Source organism: Triturus cristatus, chromosome 2_2, assembly GCF_964204655.1.
Source record: "Triturus cristatus chromosome 2_2, aTriCri1.1, whole genome shotgun sequence".
Taxonomy (NCBI): domain Eukaryota; kingdom Metazoa; phylum Chordata; class Amphibia; order Caudata; family Salamandridae; genus Triturus; species Triturus cristatus.
This window is the reverse complement of record NC_140582.1, coordinates 409672238-409692481: the sequence shown is the minus strand read 5'-3', so window position 1 is coordinate 409692481 and position 20244 is coordinate 409672238. Positions and strand designations below refer to the sequence as shown.

Below are 20244 nucleotides of genomic sequence, written 5' to 3'. Positions count from 1 at the left end.
TCTCTACTATGAGGGAGAAGAAGAGGCGGAACAGCAATCGAACTACGGCTCGGCGCCGTCGACGACGCAAGACTTGGAATGGCAGGACCTCGACGGAAAATCCAGAAGAGCCCGTGGAGACTTATCCTTGGAGGCCTTCGTCGCCAGATGATATTGGGGCTTACAACATGGTCGTAAAGAGCGCGGCTGCAGCTTTTGGCGTGAAACTAGAGGAGGAAAAACCGAAAGCGGACTTTTTACTCGAGACACTGCTCCCCATCCAAACGAGGAGCCAGTTCCTCCCCATGCTTCAGAGTGTCATGAACCAGGGGAAGGAGGCGTTCAAGGACCCTGCAACATGCAGATCCATCACACCCAGAACAGAGAAAAAATATAAACATTCCTCTCGGGACCCTCCATACATCAAGGGTTCTGTCACAGCAGACTCCATTATCGCATCTACAGCCAGAAAGAGGAGCAATGTTCCGGCAACCTCTGGACCACCTCCTGACAAGGAGAACAGAAGGATGGACCTCACTGGCAGGAAAATAGAGAGAAACGTGACAATGCACTGGCGCATGGCGAACTCCAATGCACTACTGAACAGGCACCAGTACCAACATTGGGACGAAATGGGGGACCTAATCAAGCATCCCCCCGAGCAATACTAACAAAGAGCTTCGCATCTAGTGGAAGAGGGGAAGAATATAGCAAGTTCATGCCTTAAAACAGCGTTGGACGGGGCAGAGACATCAAGCAGACTGATGGCAATAGGAATCACAGAAAGGAGACAGGCCTGGCTCAGAATTTCAGGATTCAAGCAAGAGGTACAGAACAACATCCTGAATACCCCTTTCAACGGAGAAACGCTGTTCGGGGCACCAGTCGATGAGAAACTCACCCAACTCAAAAAAGAGAATGAGATGGTGAGGTCCATGGGGGCCCTGCAATTCAGAGGGATGAGAAGAGGTACCCCGACACGGAGACCTTACGGAAGGGGTGGAAACCAGCCGGGAACATCACATCAAACATTCCAGCAAGGCGAGGGTTTGGCAACAGGGGCAGCAGAAACAGAACTGGCAGTACCAGTCTCGGGGCCAGTCCTTTCGCAGTAGGGGAAACGGACGAGGCCAAAGAAGAAGAGGGGGAGACCAACCCGCCTCAAAGTGACTTCGCACGAAGGAGAGTGCTCACCCACAGCATCCCTCCAAGGGTAGAGCACAAAGGAACCAACAAAAGAGGGTTACACAAACCAAACGCCTACGAGCATGCAACACCGGTGGGCGGCAGACTCAGATTTTTCCTCCAAGAATGGAGAAAAATAACAACAGATAAATGGATACTCAACATCATACAGTACGGATACTGCATAGAGTTGGAAAGGAGACCTCCAAACAAAAACCAAACAGAAGGGAACACTCAGGACAAGAGCTAGCGCAACTCGTAGAGGAAGCACTACAGCTACTCCAAAAAGAGGCCATAGAACCAGTACCATTCAAAGAAAGGAACAAGGGAGTGTACTCCAGATACTTCCTGGTACCAAAGGTGGATGAAACGCTATGACCCATCCTGGATCTACGATTCCTAAACAAGTACGTAAGGACGCAAAAATTCAAAATGACATCCCTACAAGAATTACTCCCACAAATGAGAGACGGAGACTTCATGTCCACCGTGGATCTCAAAGATGCCTACCTGCACATCCCATTGAACAGGCAGCACAGCAATCTGTTAAGGTTCACCGTCAACAAGGATCACTACCAATTCACAACCTTGGCATTCGGTCTAAAGTCCGCACCAAATGCCTTGTAGCAGTAGCAGCGTACCTGCGGAGGGAAGGGATTCACGTGTATCCTTACCTCGACGACTGGCTAATAAAGGCAAGTTCACGCGAAAAATGCGAGGAACATGCACAGCCTGTCACAAGAACACTAACAAAGCTGGGGTTCTCAATACACTGGGGGAAACCATCAATGGAACCAGAACAAGTGAAGATCTTCCTGGGGGCGCAGATCAGCACCGTAAAGAGAACGGTGATGCCCAGCGAGAAAAGGACACTAGCCCTGCTGAAGGAGACGCGCCTCTATCAGAAGGGGCGAGCTCTGACAGTGAGAACAGCGAGCAAGATCATGGGGATGATGGCGTCATGCATTCACCTGGTTCCCAATGTGCGCCTACACATGAGACCATTCCAGGAATGGCTACAACAGCAATGGTCACAAGCAAACGGAAGTTGGTGAGGATCTAGTGGTTGTAACGCACGCAGTGCAAGAAGAGATAGCATGGTGGAACAGGGAGAACATAACAATAGGGAACACCTAACACCACCAAGCCCAACAGTGACCATCACCACAGAAGCATCCCAGATAGGATGGGGAGCACATATGAACAAGCTCAGAGTGAGGGGTCTGTGGACTCCAGCAGATGCGGTCAGACACATCAACTATCTGGAATTAAAGGCTGTACTGCTAGCACTGAAGGCCTTCCAGAAAAAACTGTACAACCAAAGGGTGTTGATACAAACGGACAATACTACAACTATGTTCTACATAAACAAGCAGGGAGGGACACAATCGTTCCCCCTGTCCAACCTGGCACAGGAAATTTGGAGATGGGCCATCACGCTCAAAATAGACCTGCTGGCCATACACCTACCGGGGAAGGACAATGTGGAAGCAGACTGGCTCAGCAGGCAGACTTCAGCATCCCACGAGTGGGAACTCAATGGGCAGGAAACGCAAAAACTATTCAAGAGGTGGGGCACACCGACAATAGACCTGTTTGCAACACACCTGAATGCAAAATGCCAAAACTTTGCATCCAGACAACCAGGAAAACTATCCCAGGGGAATGCCCTATGGATAAGTTAGTCAAGAACATTTGCCTATGCTTTTCCACCGATACCACTGATGCATAGGGTACTCAACAAGTGCAGGACCAGCAACATGACGCTGATCCTAGTGGCACCACTGTGGGCAAGACAGACATGGTACTCGCAAATAGTGGAAATGGCACAGGGGCCACCACACAAGTTCACAAAAAGAAAAGACTTACTCTCCATGCAGAACGGAGAAGTTCTACACCCAGAGCCAGAGAGCCTCTGCCTAGCGGCATGGCTCCTGAAGACATAGAGTTCGCACACCTTAAGCTACCTCAAAGCACTATGCGAGTGCTCCGGGAGGCAAGGAGGCCGACCACACGGAAATGCTATGGGGAAAAGTGGAAGAGGTTCACACTGTGGTGCAGAAAAAATAAACTGCATAATAAGTTGACAAGGGAGTCAACGGTGCTTAGATACCTCACGCATCGACTAAAAGCCAAACTATGTTCGTCTGCGCTAAGAGCCCACCTAGCAGCGATTGTGGCCTACACACGAGGTGAGACGGGAGAAAGTTTCTTTACGTCACGAGTAGTAAAGAGATTCCTGGAGGGGGCAAAGGGATAACGCCACCAAAGAGGATTCCGCCGCCGGCATGGAACCTCAACATAGTCCTGACCGAACTTATGACGGCGCCCTTTGAGCCCATCCACAAGGCCTCACTACAAATGCTGACAATGAAAACTGCCTTTCTGGTAGCAATAACCTCGCTGCGCAGAGTGAGTGAACTGCAAGCGTTAACGCTGCAAGAGCCCTACATCCAAATACACAAGGACCGAGTCGTAATGAGGACTGACCCACACTTCATGCCTAAGGTCGTGTCAGTTTTCCATAGGAACCAAACTATACAAATACCTAGTTTCTTTCAAAACCCAGTCACAAGCGCAGAGAGGGCACTACACACTCTAGACGCTAGAAGAGCGGTGATGCACTACATCGAGAGAACAAAGGAGCACATGAAAAGCAAGCAGTTTTTTTTGTGTCCTTAGCAACCAGCTTCCTGGGTAGACCAGTAACGAAAAGCACCATCACGCGATGGATCGCACTAACAATACAATTCTGCCACAAACAGGCAGGGCAAGAGCTAACGGAGGGGGCACGGGCCCACTCCACAAGAAAAAGGGAGCAACGATTGCCTTTCTGGCAAGCCACACCCATTCAAGACATATGCCTGGCGGCAACATGGGCTTCAGTGCATACGTTCACTAAGCACTACTGCGTGGATATACAGATGAACAAGGCAGCACAAGTAGGGCAAAAGGTGCTTCAACATATATTCAACGACCAACGCTCATCTTTCACCCAGCCGCCACAAAGATGACAAACCGCTACAAAGTCTATGCACAGCATAGTAAATCCAGAAAGATTCACGCTGCAAAACGAATAGTTTCTTACCTGTCGGTGTCGTTTTGCAGCTTGAAGATCTTTCTGGATTCACTAGCGAACCCACCCACCTCCGCCAGAAAGATGAGGCAGGAGAGGAAGGTGGAAGGACAGAGTAAAAGAACAAAAGAATACTTAAAGTGGGTATATTGAAAAAGGAAAAAACTGAAGAACGTCTAGGGTTACAAAAAAAAGGAAGAAAAGGGAAAAAAGAACCCGAAGATTGCACCCCAAGGTGGGACTTCCGCAGGAAGCGTGCCGACGTCACGAGGGGTACACCAAATGGTGGGACGTCAACGCCCACCTGGGCTACAAAAAAAAAAAGGACTAAGATTCCGGACCCAACCACCAGACCGCGAAATAATGCACAGCATGGTGAATCCAGAAAGATCTTCAAGCTACAAAACTACACCGACAGGTAAGAAATTACAGACAGGTGGGTGAGGCAAATCATTCAAACAGGTTAATGTCTGAAACTCAACCTCCACTCCCCCAACCATACCACCCAGACAGCACCCAATGTCATTAGAACATTTATCACTTCTAAAGCAGGAGGTAATCTCCCTCCTACAAAAACATGCAATAGAACCAGTCCCCCTGCATCAGCAAAACACAGGAGTCTACTCCCTGTATTTCCTCATCCCAAAGAAGGACGGATCTCTGAGACCTATCCTTGACCTCAGACCCCTAAATCTCTACATACACTCAGACCACTTTCACATGGTCACGTCACGCTTCAACAAGTCCTTCCTCTCCTGTCCCAAGGCGAATTCCTTGCCACTCTAGATCTCAAGGACACCTACTTTCATATTCCCATTCACACCTCTCACAGAAAATATCTCAGGTTTGTAGTGGAAGGCCAGCACTACCAATTCAAGGTACTCCCTTTCAGAGTCACCACAGCACCCAGAGTATTCACCAAGTGTCTGGCGGTAGTTGCAGCTCACCTGAGAAGACCGCAAATTCACGTCTTCCCATATTTGGACGATTGGCTCATAAAAGCCAACTCATACAATCAGTGTGTACGTCACACTCACGCAACAATCCAGCTACTCCACGACTTAGGGTTCACAGTAAACCACGCAAAGTCTCATCTACAACCGTCCCACATACAACAGTACCTCGGTGCCACATTAGACACCTCAAAAGCAATTGCATATCCCAGTCCGGCCAGGATAGCAAGCATGCAGAAACTCCTAACATTTCAGCCGCAACACTCCCTTCCAGCTCGAGTGTTCATGCAGCTCATAGGGATGATGGCCTCTTACATATTCATAGTGCCTCACGCAAGACTCCAAATGCGTCCTCTGCAGGAGCGCCTAGCACGTCAGTGGTACCAAGCTCAAGGTCAGCTAACCGATCTGGTGTTGGTGGACGGTCGCACTTATCACTCTCTGCAGTGGTGGAACACCAAAAACCTTTCCATTGGGTGACCGTTCTTCGAGCCGGTTCCACAGATTGTGTTAACAGCGGACGCATCGCTCTCCGGCTGGGGAGCTCATCTATTACATCACACCATTTAGGGCACGTGGACTCCACAACAAAAGTTACTCCACGTCAATCACCTGGAGATACTAGCGATATTTCTGGCCCTAAAGGCATTCCAAAAGCAAATATCAAGCCAAGCCATCCTAGTCCGCACCGACAACATGACAGCTATGTACTACATACAGAAACAGGGCGGGACACATTCCCTACAGCTCTCCCAACTAGCGCAAAGCATTTGGAGATGGACTATTCCTCAAAACATTTTTCTCCTAGCCCAACATGTTCCAGGAGTCCAGAACAGCATCGCCGATCTGTTAAGTCGCCAAACGCAACAGATTCACGAGTGGGAACTTCATCCCCAAGTTCTTCTACCCTTTTTCCAGTTGTGGGGGCAGCCAGAGATAGATCTCTTCACCACACACAAACGCCAAATGCCCAAGCTTCGCCGCCAGATATCCACACCCATTGTCCAAAGGCAATGCAATATGGATGAATTGGTCAGGCAGATAAGCGTACGCTTTTCTGCCTCTCCCTCTCATCCCACTGGTAGTGCGCAAACTACAGCAACATTCACTGACCCTCATCCTAGTTGCTCCAACATGGGCCAGACAACCGTGGTACACCACATTACTGGAACTGTCTCTAGTCCCGCACCAAAAACTACTCCTCTCCCCACGCCTCTTAACCCAGAACCATGGAGAGATCAGACACACGGATCCAGCACAGCTCAACCTAGCGATCTGGCTCCTGAGGTCTTAGAGTTCAGTTACCTTAACCTTCCCCCTGACTGTATGAACGTTATCGAAGAAGCTAGACGCCCCACCATTAGAGCCTGCTATGCAGCTAAGTGGAAAAGATTTAATGATATATTGCCACAACAACACCATCAATCCTTTAGCTGTGTCAATTCAACACATCATAGATTACCTACTGCATCTCCAAAGGTGTAACTTAGCCTATACATCTATTAGATTACACATTGCTGCCATAGCAGTCTATTTACAAAATAGACAACACTTATCACTCTTCAGGATACCTGCCATCAAATCATTTATGGAAGGCCTCAAAAGAATAATTCCCCCCAGGGTACCCCCCTCCCCTGTGTGGAACCTAAACATTGTCCTGACAAGACTAATGGGTCCTCCATTTGAACCTCTGCACAAATGCGAACTACAGTTTCTAACATGGAAAGTTGCTTTCCTAGTAGCCATTACTTCCCTTAGAAGAGTAAGTGAGCTACAAGCATTAACTATTCAAGGACCTTTCTTACAACTCCATCATAATAAAGTTGTTCTCAGAACCAATCTAAAATTCCTCCCTAAAGTTATTTCTCCCTTCCACCTCAACCAGTCTGTGGAGTTGCCCGTATTCTTCTCGCAACCACAGACAGTTGTAGAAAGAGCTCTTCACACTCTAGATGTTAAAAGAGCACTGCTTTATTACATTGAAAGAACAAAACCTTTTCGTAAGACCAAACAACTTTTCATGTCCGTCTCACCACCACATAAAGGCAACCCCATATGGAAATCTGGCATAGCAAGGTGGATTGTCAAATGCATATAGATCTGCTACCAAAAAGCTAAACGCACCTTATCTGTTCTTCCTAAAGCCCAATCTACCCAAAAGATAGGGGCTTCAATGGCATTTTTAGGGAACATTCCCCTAGATGACATCTGCAAAGCAGCCACATGGTCTACACCATACACATTCACAAAACACTATTGTGTAGATGTGCAAACAAAACAACAAGCTAGTGTGGGCCAGGCTGTACTCAAAACATTATTTCAAACTACTGCAACAGATACTGATCGTCGCCGTTAGAAGCGGGTACTGCTATACAATCTATGCTCAGTGTGTGATCTGCAGCTCATATGCCTTGAACGGAAAATGCTACTTACCAGTATGCATCTGTTCTTGGCATGTAGAGCTGCAGATCCACACATACCCACCCGCCTTTCTGGTCCAGTATTATCTTTTTTGATACAGCATACATGGGAATCTTTTCTCTTTCTTACAAAACTCCATCATTTCCCTGCTGGCAAAAAACAATCTGAGGATGGAGCCGATGCCCATGCGCACTATGATCCAAAGGAGGAGTCACCGATCCTGTGGCTTCCAAAGACTTTTCCAAGACAAAAACAAGTGCACATATCCGGGCCCAACACTAGATGGCGATCTATGCTCAGTGTGTGGATCTGCAGCTCTACATGCCAAGAACAGATGCATACTGGTAAGTAGCATTTTCCTTCAGGCTTAGAGTGCCACATAAATTCTGCAAAAAGGAAAGTAGAGAACTCTGGGTAGTTCCCACAAAAAAGGTAGATAACAGCTCCTTTATACGAAACGCTCTACAACACCACTGACACTCTACAAGTGCTCACTTCAAATGTCTATTTTTTCTAGTAGAGGTTTTAAGCAGAGAATTAGGATAGTGTAGTTTGCGCCAAACTGAAAAATCGCAAAACCCTTTATCACTCCAGTTACTTTAGGGCTTGAGTTATAGTTACTTTAGAACAGGAGTTAGTTACTTGAAATAACTGTAACTGGTGAATTTCAGTCATTTTGTTAGTTTAAACCGTATGTTCAAGCTTTCATTTTCCCCTACCTATAACGTATCTTTACCCTTTGGTTCTTTCAGAGAATATTGTATATATTTAAACACAGAAATTTAAACTGAGATGTAGTTATATCTCAAACTCAAAACACTAAAATTCACCCGTTTTGGTCCAATTAACTCTAGCTACCTGCGTCCATGATGTAGGATATCACACTTGACATTTATGACCTCACTAGTAAAGTTGAAATAATTGAGAGAAAAAAAGTAATGCTGCATAACGGTTTAAAGAAACAAAAAATATAGAATACTAGATTAGTATATAGAGAGGAAAGATGATGGCAGAAGAAAAACTTGAGCCAGCAAAGGAGACTTAATGAGAGAGACAAAGAGGAGAGGGTGACCGACAGAGGAAGAAGGAACATGTAAGTAAGAGAAATGGCACACAGAATGATGAGAGCAAGAAAGAGGAGAGGGTGAAGTAGGTAGAGACAGTGCATGAGCAAGGAAATTAGATACAGTGAAGGGAGATAAATAGCATGGGTGAGAGATATGCAACATGCTTGTCCATGTACATTATACCCTACCACATAAGAGCCTGTGTTAGTTTGCCCAGCCAATGCACAAGCCTGTGTCAACTGGGACATTAAAGCTAACATGTAAGGACCACATATGCTGCAAGCCGCCTGTGCTCCTCCCCAGCGACTGCCATCTGTCCTTCCACAACCATGAGCCAAATCTCACTTCATATAGGTACAGCTTAGCCAGAGGATACGACCCCTCCCAGGCCACCATCCCCTCCCCTCCTTGTCTCGTACACAGCAAAAAAAAAATAATTACATGTCCACCAATGCTGTAACTGTGATTGCTACAGATCTTTTGTGTGTTATAAAAAAACTCACACAAACTGTAGTGATGTGATATAGCTGATGTCCTCGTTGGTATTTCTTGTGCTGTCATGTGTGATTTGGGGGAGGGTGGGTTAATGGCTTGCACCCCAAAACGAAACTGGCAGGTTTCAGATTTTCATATTTCAGCCACAATTTCACCTCAGTGTGTATTTTTTCATTACATTGCTAGGGTTTCATTTCATGATACTCAACCTGCGATGTATCAATTCCCCCTCCACATCACCTTGTGCTCCGGCCAGACCATGAGCCCAAAAGTGGGCCTTCAACCTCTGCTGTGCTTGGCCTTCGGCTGTGTGCACAGTGGGAGCTGCAGGCACCTGGTCTTTGGCCAGGTCCTGCGCTCAACCCATCATGAGAGTTTCCCCCCGGGCCTAACCTGTGATCTGGCCCTGTGCTCATCCCCTGCTACACATGGTGTTCAGCTGTGTGCAGAAGAGGTTGGTGGTTGACCACAGCACCTTGTCTGTGCCCTGACCTTGAACCCTATCCACAGAGCGGGTTGGCCACAGCTCCTTACTTTTGGCCACCTGCTGCCACCACCCTCCTGTAGACATCCGTGCAGGGCCTCATAGTCCGTAGAAAAATGTCATGTTTGTTTTTTCTTGGGTGGTTCTCAAAAGAACCGTTTTGTTTTTGTGGGTGTGAAGGTTTAACAACTGTAGAGGCTAGTGGAAAATGTTTTTTTTATTAGTTTTTCCATTTTCTCTCCCGTCCTTTTCTGCTGACCACACCAGGTGTGCACACCATTAAATATAGAACAAAAATAGTCCGATATTGGCATGCTTGTTGGAGGGCCACTCCCCTGCCGCCTCCTCTGCACTGCTCCCTCTTGTCCCTTGTGCACTCTCCCTCCTGCTTATGCCTTTTGTGTCTTTACTCCTATGGGACATAAAGCATGCAGAGACTTTGTGGGCTTTGGCTGGGCTTGCTAAAGAACTTCCACCTATGACGTCTCCTGCTTCACCATCATTCTGGTACAGACAACCTCTTCATTTTTGTCTGCTGGTGAAGGTGCATATTGTCTGATGACATCTGGTTGGGTATTTTCTGCCATCTTTTCTCAGTAATGGAGCAGTCTCTCCCTGACACAATTGCCGAATTCAAAATGATGGATGTGCGTTCTGCCAGGGAAGATTCGCTTTTTGTTGTGTTGGGAAGTTACCTGGGCTTTCAACTGGGACGCTCTGAATGGACTTTATAATGTCTGTTGATTAAACAGGGGACAGTGTTGCTAGACACTAAGGGTCCTTGCTTTTGCAAGACTGTCCACACGTGTGGAAATTGGATTTCAGTATCAATGACCGATAAAAATACAATTTGATGCCAGGACACTCCAAGGGATATATTTAAAAAAACAGTTAAATTAGTTTTTTTTAATTATTAAATAGCCCCCCAAATGTAAAGTGGCCTGTGGACTAGTTGTTAAGGTCCCAGACTCGACACTCCCATGAGGGCCCTAGAAGTCCACAGCCTTGACAACTAGGCTGCGGAATAAATGCACGTAAGACTGCATCCATAGTTCGAGATCCTGTTGTTTACGCTGCAGACTATGGGTGCTAGTGTGGATGTATTGAATCCAATGTGTGTCGAGACCATGGATTAATGGAGGCATTATTTCACTGAAATAAAATGTGGGGAAAGTAAGTTATTGGTATAGTAATGTATGCTTAAAAAAATCGCTCAGTTATTGAATGTATGGTTCATAACTAAGCCAGAAAATAACTGAAATACACTTGATATTGGTCAGTTCTGTCTAGCTCAGCAACGTATAGCTTGATTGCATGGGCATAATTGCAGACACCCCAAACACAATGGTCATGACCTCCTGTCTCATCAATGCTGACATAACTTGTGATATTACATATTACTTTTACATTGACATTATTGATCGCATCACTGTGTCTCCAGCATCATTTGTTTTTCTGGCTATGTTTTGGTTTGTAAGTTATTTGTATAAATATTGAGAGTTCATGAGCATTGTGTTTGTGGTGTGAGTTATGGGCTGATCATCTAAAAGAGGTGCACTTGCGCTTCCATACCTGAATGCTTACACTACAGTTTCTCACCCTTGCCTTACTCCACCCACTATCAGCTCATTCACTATCCATCAACTCGCACTCCACCCACTCTGCTCCTCACCCCTCACATTCCTCTCGCTCCCCCCTCCTTCATATACTCCGGTCACTCACTCGTCCTCGGACTCTCACATTCACATCCCTCATATTATGCTTTTTTTCCTCTCACAGCCACTCCTCTTACACTTTCTCCTTCCTTTTACTCACACTCCTACAGTAAGGTGTTGAGGCTGCTGACCAGCTGCTGGTATTCATTGGTCACCTGATAGTGTTCTGAGCCATCAGAGAACACTCAAACACATGATGGGAGGAATGCTTGCAATTAGTCTAAGCACTTGCAGTCACTCAGGGTAACATTTCAAGTTTCAAGTCATTGAACTGCATGTCCGCTTCTGCAATACAGTCCACAGGTGTGGGCATTTGATTTCAGTATCAATAAACAATGACCCCCTAAAAATTCAATCTGTTACATGACATTAATAAGCAGTAAAAATGGTGTTATGAAAATATTTTTTAACAGCTCCCAAATGTAACAGTGGTCTGTGAACTAGTTGTCATGGCAAGAGATTGATGGACATCCAACAAAGTCTATCAAGCAAATCCACTGCTCGCTCTCGGGGGCCTTGTTCAGCCTGTTTGGCAGCTCCCCCAACAACCGCTCTCCTTTCGAGGTTTTGGAAGGGGATACCTGCAGAGGCAATGGCAATACGAGCCTCAGCAGCAACAGGCCTTCTGCCCCTTTACTGTGTGAAGCCGGCAGAACTGGCAAATAGCGTTGAGACCCCCAGAGACAACTTTTTACCCCCCAATACCAAGCCCTCCTCTTGCAGCTGCACTAAAACGCCTTTAAATTTGTCCTTGGTGTCGCACAATCACCCAGTAGGTGGCTATGTCACCTTTCACCTCCCTAGATGGCTGAGCAGCACATCAGACCAATGTGTGCTCCAGATGGTAGAACACATTATTCCCTGCCCTTCCTGTCCTATTCCTCGCACATACCACCTGCACCTTAACACCTCCAAGAGGAACACTTGTAAACACTCCACTGAGCAGTTCAGGCTTTCTTGGCCAAGGGCGTAATGAAGAGGTTGCTGGCATCAGAGACTGGGACTAGTTGTTACTGCCTTTATTTTCAGGTGCTGAAAAGGATAGACACCTTCATTCGATTCTAGATTTGCGCTCTCCGAACATTTCCCTGCAGAAGACCAGTTAAAAATGCTCACAATGGCCCAAGTTCTGTCTGCCTTAATTCCAGGAGACTGGATGTTAGTGCCGGACTTGCAGGTCATATATTTCCACATTACCATCCATTCCCATCCTGCAGTCCCACATGCATTCCACATGCGTTTTCTTCAGTTTGATGTAAGTCACAAGCCCTTTCAGTTCTCTGTGCTCGCCTTTGACCTTACCGGAAGCTCATGTAGGTGGTGGTGGTCGCAGATCATCTGTGAAGGTTGGAAATACCAGTCTTCCCAACCCTCGATGCTTGGCTGCTGAAGGCGAATTTGGCCAACACAGTTGTAAACCAAGCAGGTTCTGCTGTAGGATCTGAAGTCTCAGTGGGTTAGGCACCAAGGAGACCTGTTGGAGTATATTCAGGAGTTGAAGACTGCACAAAGGCTGCAGTGGTGGCTACTCAACCACAGTTAGACCAGTGGCAAACCCCACTCCCTACCCCTCCCAGAACTAATGGTTATGATGGTTGCATCGTTGCTGATATGGGGAGGGTCATCTGGTTGGGGTAGAGATCAGAGAACTCTGGACTATGGCGGAAACTTGCTTCCATTTCAGGTTGCTGGAGCTGTGAGTGATTTGTTTGGCACCGAAGGTGTTCCTCCCAAAAATCAAGGGGGAACAGATACAGTTCTCATAGACAACAGAACTGCCATGTGGGACTGCAACATACAGGGCTGAGTAGGGTTGTGGATCTTTTGCGTGGAGGCCCTCTAGAAGTGGCGTAATGCTCAGGGCAGACAAACTTTGCAGACGTTGCCTTGCAGATCACAAATTGGATTGGCACAGGGCATCTTCCAACAATGAGGGGAACCCTGGCTCTATCAAATTAGCACCACAGAGAACGTGCAGCGTCAAAAGGTTTGCACTTTGGAGTTCCCAGACTGAGACTCCTTTCGCCAGCATTGGGGGTCGTGACTCCTTATGCCTTCCCGCTCCTACCTAGTGTACTCAAGAAGATCAGGAGAGACAGGGCTTAGTGACCCAATGCTGCGGAAGGAGAGTGTGGTACCCGGAACTTTTGGCCATGAGCATATGTCCTCCAATCCGGATGCCCCTTCAGGAGAACTGCCTATAGTACCAGCAAGGTAGAGATTGGCACTCAGTGCTGCACAGTCAACATTTCAATGCATGGAGATTGAGTGGTGATAGTTGATGGCTTTTGATCTGCCTCCTGAACTGGTTAGTATCAGGTTAGCAGCCACACATTGATCAATTAACTTGATTTATGCAGGACACTTGGAGAAGTTTGTTTTCTGGTGCTTTTCCTGAAATATTCAACCCCTAAATTGCATTAATCAGATCTTCTTGTTGTGGAAACAGATAAGTTACTTCTCAGCCCTGTCTGCCTTTTTATGTTTACCTGGCCATCCCTCCCTTGTTATGTCACCTGTTGTAAACTGTTTTTTGAAGGGTCTGGTCCATATGTTCCCACTAACTCCATTCCTCATGGCGCAGCGGGACAAAGAGCACAAGATAGTTGCTATCATGGCTTTAAGGTACCAATAATTTGGGCATTTCACTAGTACATCTGAAGACAGTTCATTTTGGGATTTGGTTGCTGGTGCTGTATTATGAAGTTGAGATAACCAGTTGTATTTAGTTATTTAAAATCGTTACGTAACTGTAGATGTTGTGGTGATCTTTTCTTTATCTGCTACAGAGTTTTTTACCTTCTTTGTATGTCCTTGCTTTGTATGTTTTGCCACTGAAAGTCATCTTTATTCCAGGAATACCTGAACTGGATGAATATACAATGGAGAAAACCATGGAATTGTTTGAACAGAAGTGTTATGATAATATGAATCATGCGATCGAAACGGAGGAAGGGCTTGGAATCGAGTATGATGAAGATGTGGTTTGTGATGTGTGCCAGTCACCAGATGGGGAAGAAGACAATGAAATGGTGTTTTGTGACAAATGTAACATCTGTGTGCATCAGGTATGCCATCTTGAGTTATGTATATAAATTGCTTCTCTACCATACAGCTGCTACTTATTTACTTACTTATTTAATCAAGTTGATGTTGTTTAGCTGGATATTTATTGAGAATTCTATAGCCTAGCTATCTGAAAGATACGAGTTAGTGATAGATTCCTTACCTTAGAATATTCCCCAGGCGTCAGTCTGGATCCGGAAAGTTTTCTGCTTAGCAGTACCCCTGCGCGCCGGTAGGTGGCGCCGTGCGTCACGAAGGCTACTTGGGCGCCACCCATGCGCGCTGACGTCAGTTCTTTCTTTTTCCCCGCCGAAAGCACAGATCTGGATTGAGCACGTACCTCGGTCAATTTTTTGACCACTTTTTGAGACTTTTTGTCTTCTCCTCTTGTCTCCTGGTGCACGTAAGGATGCCCGGCTTTAAGTCTTGCGGGTCGTGCCACCGTAATATGTCGGTGGCGGACTTCCATGATGTCTGCCTCTACTGCCTGGAGACTGACCACGACTCCCGGGGTTGTCGGGACTGCCGTGCCATGGCCCCGAAGGCATTACGGGAGCGGCGCCGGAAGTTGCTGGAGGTCCGCCACTCCTCTCACTGCCGCTCCGGGTCTAGGAGCCGTTCGCGGGATCGCGCACGGGACCAGAGCCATCGCTCCTCGGACTCTTAAGTCTTCACCTTCAGATTCCGGTAAGTGTCGCCATAAGAAGTCGTCGAAGAAGCGTGTTCGCTCTCCGACGTCCTCTGAAGCCTGGGAGTCCCACGGCCTACCCGCTATACCCGGGTCCGTCTGCAACTCCTGCACAGAGGCAAGAGTTTCTTGCTGCCTTGGACCGCCTGTTTAGGCCTCGGGCTCCCGCCGTTGCGCCTGCGGGCCCTGCAGCCCCGTGTCCAGATCCTGTTGACCCGGCGGCACGGCCTCTGGCGCCAGCACTGGAGCCACTGGATCCAGCACCCGCAGCTCCGGCCCCGGCGCCACAAGGTGCAACGCCGCTGGCTCTGGCCCCGGCGCTGCCCTTGGCTCTGGCCCCGGCGCTGCCCTTGGCTCTGGCCCCGGCGCTGCCCTTGGCTCTGGCCCCGGCGCTGCCCTTGGCTCTGGCCCCGGCGCTGCCCTTGGCTCTGGCCCCGGCGCTGCCCTTTGGCTCTGGCCCCGGCGCTGCCCTTTGGCTCTGGCCCCAGCGCTGCCCTTGGCTCTGGCCCCAGCGCTGCCCTTGGCTCTGGCCCCAGCGCTGCCCTTGGCTCTGGCCCCAGCGCTGCCTTGCCCCGGTTCTCTGACAATTTCGTTCTGACCTGGGATCCTCATTGGGACAGGACTCCGGTTCGGCCCCGGCCGGCGCTTCTCCTTGCGCCGCTCTCGGCGCCGCTGGGCACCTTTCCGGCTCCGGTCCTGCCGCCGCGACCATCTCCTTCTATCCCGGATGAGGACTGGGACGGCTCCGAGGACCCCCTAGCGCGGCAGTGTGACTCCGAGCAGGATTGGGTGGATGACCTTCAAGATGCGGGTGAACTTGATGTGTCTTCTGACCCAGGGTTTGCCTCGCCTCTGCCTACTATGGAGGAGGGCGCTTCCTACACTATGGTGCTGCGTCGAGCCACGGAGACTCTCCACCTCGACCTCCCTACGGTGGCCCTTAAGGCCAACCTCCTTACGGAGGTGCTCCAGACGGCGTCTGCGTCGTCGGAGCCGCTGCTCCCTTTCAATGAGGCCCTTAGTGAAGTCCTCTTGGGTACTTGGTTGTGGCCGTTATCGGGGGCGCTGGTGGATAAGAACGTCGCTAGGCGTCCTCGCCCGGCGCCTGGTGACCCTGCCTTCTTGACCACTCACCCCACGCCTGAGAGCATGGTCATTCAGTACTCGACGTTGCAGAGAGCCTTTCCCTCGGCTCCGCCGGATAAGGACTCTAAGAAGCTGGACCAATATGGCGAGAGGTTGTTCTCCTCAGCCAGTTTGGAGTTGAGGTTGGTTAATACCGCCTGCTTATTGGGCCGTTACTCCCACGCAGTGTGGGATTTGGTGGCGTAGGTACTGCCTCAGTGCTCTGAGGAGGTCCGGGCTGTCCTTTCCCAAGTGATTGCGGAGGGCAAGGAAGCGGCAAAATTTGCCATCAGGTGTGGTTTGGACACTGCTAATTCGTTGGGCAGGGCGATTTCCACGCCGTTGCAGCGCCACGCCTGGTAGCGTTCCACTGGCTTCTCACCTGATGTCCAGAGCTTGCTCGTGGACATGCCCTTCGATGGCTCCTGCCTCTTTGGTGATAAGGCTGACAATGCCCTGGTGCGCTTTAAAGACTCTCGTGCCAGGGCCAAGTCTTTGGGTCTTTCCTCAAACTCCTGCCACAACGGGGTTTCGTTCCTTTCGTGGCCAGGGCAGGGGTACCCAGGCGCGCTTCCAGCAAGCCTGTGCAGAACCAGCCTCAGCGAGGCCGCAGGCGTGGGTTCCGCAGGGGCGGGTCTGGCAGTTCACTTCCACCCCTACCGCTTCCGCCGCGAAACTTTCCTAATCCGAGCTTCAGGGGGCACCCCACGCCAGTGGGTGGCAGGGTTCACCTCTACCCCTGGCTCAAAATTACGTCGGACAAGTGGGTGCTGCAGATAATCTGCTGAGGTTACTCGCTCCCCTTTCTGTCCTCTCCTCCAGCCATACCACCTCGGTACCTCTGCATGTCGGGATCATTTGGCTCTGCTCCGTCGAGGTCACTGCCCTCCTGGCCAAGGGGGCCATTGAGTACGTTCCCGATCTGGAAGTAGGGAGTGGTTACTATTCCCACTACTTCCTGGTCCCCAAAAAGGACAAGGGGGGGGGGGGCCTGCACCCCATCTTGGACCTCCGGGATGTCAATCGCTTCTTCCGGAAGGAGAAGTTCAAGATGCTGACTCTAGCTCAGGTCTGGTCTGCCCTGGACCCTGGAGACTGGATGGTAGAGTTGGACTTGCAGGACTCTTATTTTCACATTCCCGTCCTGCCGGCCCACCGGCGTTACCTGCGGTTCACGGTAGGCCAGGAGCATTTTCAGTTTGCCGTGCTCCCCTTCGGCCTTACTAGTGCCCCACAGGTGTTCACGGAGGTGATGGCGGTGGTCGCGGCTCATCTACGCAGGTCAGGGGTGTCAGTCTTCCCCTACCACGATGACTGGCTGTTGAAGGTGGGTTCGCCCCAGGCAGTTCTCCCCCACCTCCAGACTACGGCCGACCTCCTGCATCTGCTGGGGTCCTCCATCAATGTGCCGAAGTCGCTCCTGAGTCCCTCTCAGAAGCTTCCTTTCATCGGAGCAGTTCTGGATTCTACGCTGTTTCGGGTTTATCCTCCCGAACAGCGAGTCCGGGATATTCAGGCTATGATTCCGCTCTTTCAGCCTCTATCCCGGGTTTCAGTCAGGATGCCCCTCCAGCTTCTGGGCCTGCTGGCCTCCTGCATCCTGCTGGTGCCGCAAGCCAGATGGCATATGCGGGTTCTGCAGTGAGACCTGAAGTTCCAGTGGGCGCAACATCAGGGCAACCTGTCCAGATCTCGGAGGGCACTGCACGGCAATTGCAGTGGTGGCTCACGAATCGCGATTGGGTCGATGGCAGATCCCTCTCCCTTCCCCAAACGGAGCACACGGTAGTGACGGATGCGTCCCTCCTGGGTTGGGGAGGCCACATGGGAGAGGTTGAGATCAGAGGCCTCTGGTCTCCGGCGGAGTCCCGGCTCCATATCAACCTTCTGGAGCTGCGGGCGATCCGACTTGCACTGAAGGCATTCCTTCCCTCTGTCCGGGGAAGTGTAGTGCAGGTATTCATGGACAACACCACCGCCATGTGGTATTGCAACAAACAGGGCGGGGTGGGGTCGTGGACTCTTTGTCAGGAGGTTCTGTTCCTCTGCACGTGGCTGGAACATCAAGGCATTACCTTGGTGGTGCAACACCTGGCAGGTTCTTTGAACCCCAGGGCGGATAAACTCAGCCGCCGGTGCATCACGAGTGGCGTCTGAACTTTGACGTGGCGCAAGGTCTCTTTCTGCGATGGGGAGAGCCTTGGTTAGATCTATTCGCCACCGAAGAGAACGCGCAATGTCATCAGTTCTGCGCATTGGAATTTTCAAGGCGGCACTCGCTCGGAGACGCTTTTTGTCTTGAGTGGAGCTGCGGTCTGTTGTACGCCTTTCTGTCTATACCACTTCTGCCCAGAGTGGTGAAGATCAGGCGCGACTGGGACCAAGTCATTCTTGTGGCTCCGGACTGGGCTCGAAGAGTATGGTATCCCGAGCTACTCTGTATGAGCATCGATCCCCCGCTCCGTCTGCCTCTTCAGGAGGATCTTCTGTCGCAGCAGCAGGGGACGGTCCTCCACCCAAACCTGTCCAGTCTCCACCTTCATGCTTGGAGATTGAGCGGCGACAGTTGACACCTTTCGCTCTTCCTCTCGAAGTCTGCGATGTCATCTTGGCAGCCAGGCGTCCCTCCACTAAAACGGTGTACGCCTGTCGATGGAACAGATTTGTGGCATGGTGCACAGCTAAGACTGTGGATCCCCTTTCTGCCCCTCTTTCTGAGGTTCTCCTGTTCCTTCTTTCTTTGGCCCAGCAGGGCTCTGCTCTGGGCACTATCAAAGGTTATATTTCGGCTATCTCTGCCTTCCTACGGCTTCCTGATCAGCCTTCTCTTTTTAAGTCCCCGGTTGTTAACCGTTTTCTTAAGGGCATTACGCATATGTTCCCACCTGTGCCCTTCATAATGCCTCAGTGGGACTTGAATCTTGTCTTGACTTTTCTGATGTGCGCTCCCTTTGAGCCCCTTCATAACTGTCCCTTACGTCTTCTTACTCTCCAGACAGCTTTCGTGGTAGCTATCCCCTCTGCCAGGAGAGTGAGTGAGCACCAGGCTCTTTCTTCCAAACTTCCTTTCCTTTCTGTTCATCCGGACAAGGTGGTTCTGAGTACACGTCCTTCTTTCTTGCCGAAGGTTGTCATGCCCTTCCACATCGGGCAGACCATTACTTTGCCCACCTTTTTTCCGCCTTCGCATCCTTCACGGGAAGAGGAGCGGCTCTACCGTCTGGACCCTAAACGTGCGCTTGCATTCTATCTGCAGCATACACAGTAGTTCTGGGTGGATGATCAGCTCTTTGTTGGCTACGTGGGCACCAAAAGAGGTCGGGCGGTGCACAAACCGACCATCTCTAGGTGGGTCGTTCTGTGCATCAAAGCATGTTACTCCTTGGCCAAGAAGGAGCCTCCTGTGGGTCTGCGTGCCCATTCGACCAGGGCAACTGCAGCCACTACTGCCTTGGGACGCGGTGTCCCCTTGCAGGATATTTGTCAGGCAGCTACGTGGGCCTCGGTGCACACGTTTACCAAGCACTACTGCCTTGACATTCAGGACTGGAGAGACGGCTTCTTTGGCCATTCTGTGCTCCGTGACTTTCTGGTGTAACCTTGTTTGCAGACCCACCACCGGGGTTGGTATTGCTGGGGTATTCTTAGGTAAGGAATCTTATCACTAACATGTCTCTTTCAGATGCACAAGTTACTACTTGTGTAACGATATATCTGTAAGCTACATTAGTTAGTGATAGATTCCTTACCGCCCCACCCATCCTCCCCGTTCTGCGAACTGATTACTAGGGTTAAGGTCCTCCCCTTTTAGGGCCCTAGTTTTATGCACCAAAGGTCAGTTTCTTGCATGACTCTGCGTTTCGGTGCGGAAAGTTGTGTACAGAACTGAGGTCAGCGCGCATGGGTGGCGCCTAAGTAGCCTCCGTGACGTCGTCTTGGCGTGCACAACGCCAGTGACAGGCGCGGAGCCGCACGGCGCCACCTACCGGC

General features: G+C 49.7%; 1 protein-coding gene across 6 annotated transcripts in view; it reads left to right on the top strand.

Annotated features, from left to right (window-relative positions):
- JADE1 (jade family PHD finger 1) overlaps positions 1 to 20244 on the top strand; it is a 202949-nt gene that overhangs the window by 121508 nt on the left and 61197 nt on the right. For all 6 annotated transcript variants that reach the window (XM_085641495.1, XM_085641496.1, XM_085641493.1 and 3 more), the window contains one exon: positions 14232 to 14443. In XM_085641495.1, coding sequence (XP_085497621.1) covers positions 14232 to 14443 — 212 coding nt within the window. The remainder of the gene's footprint in view (positions 1 to 14231; positions 14444 to 20244) is intronic.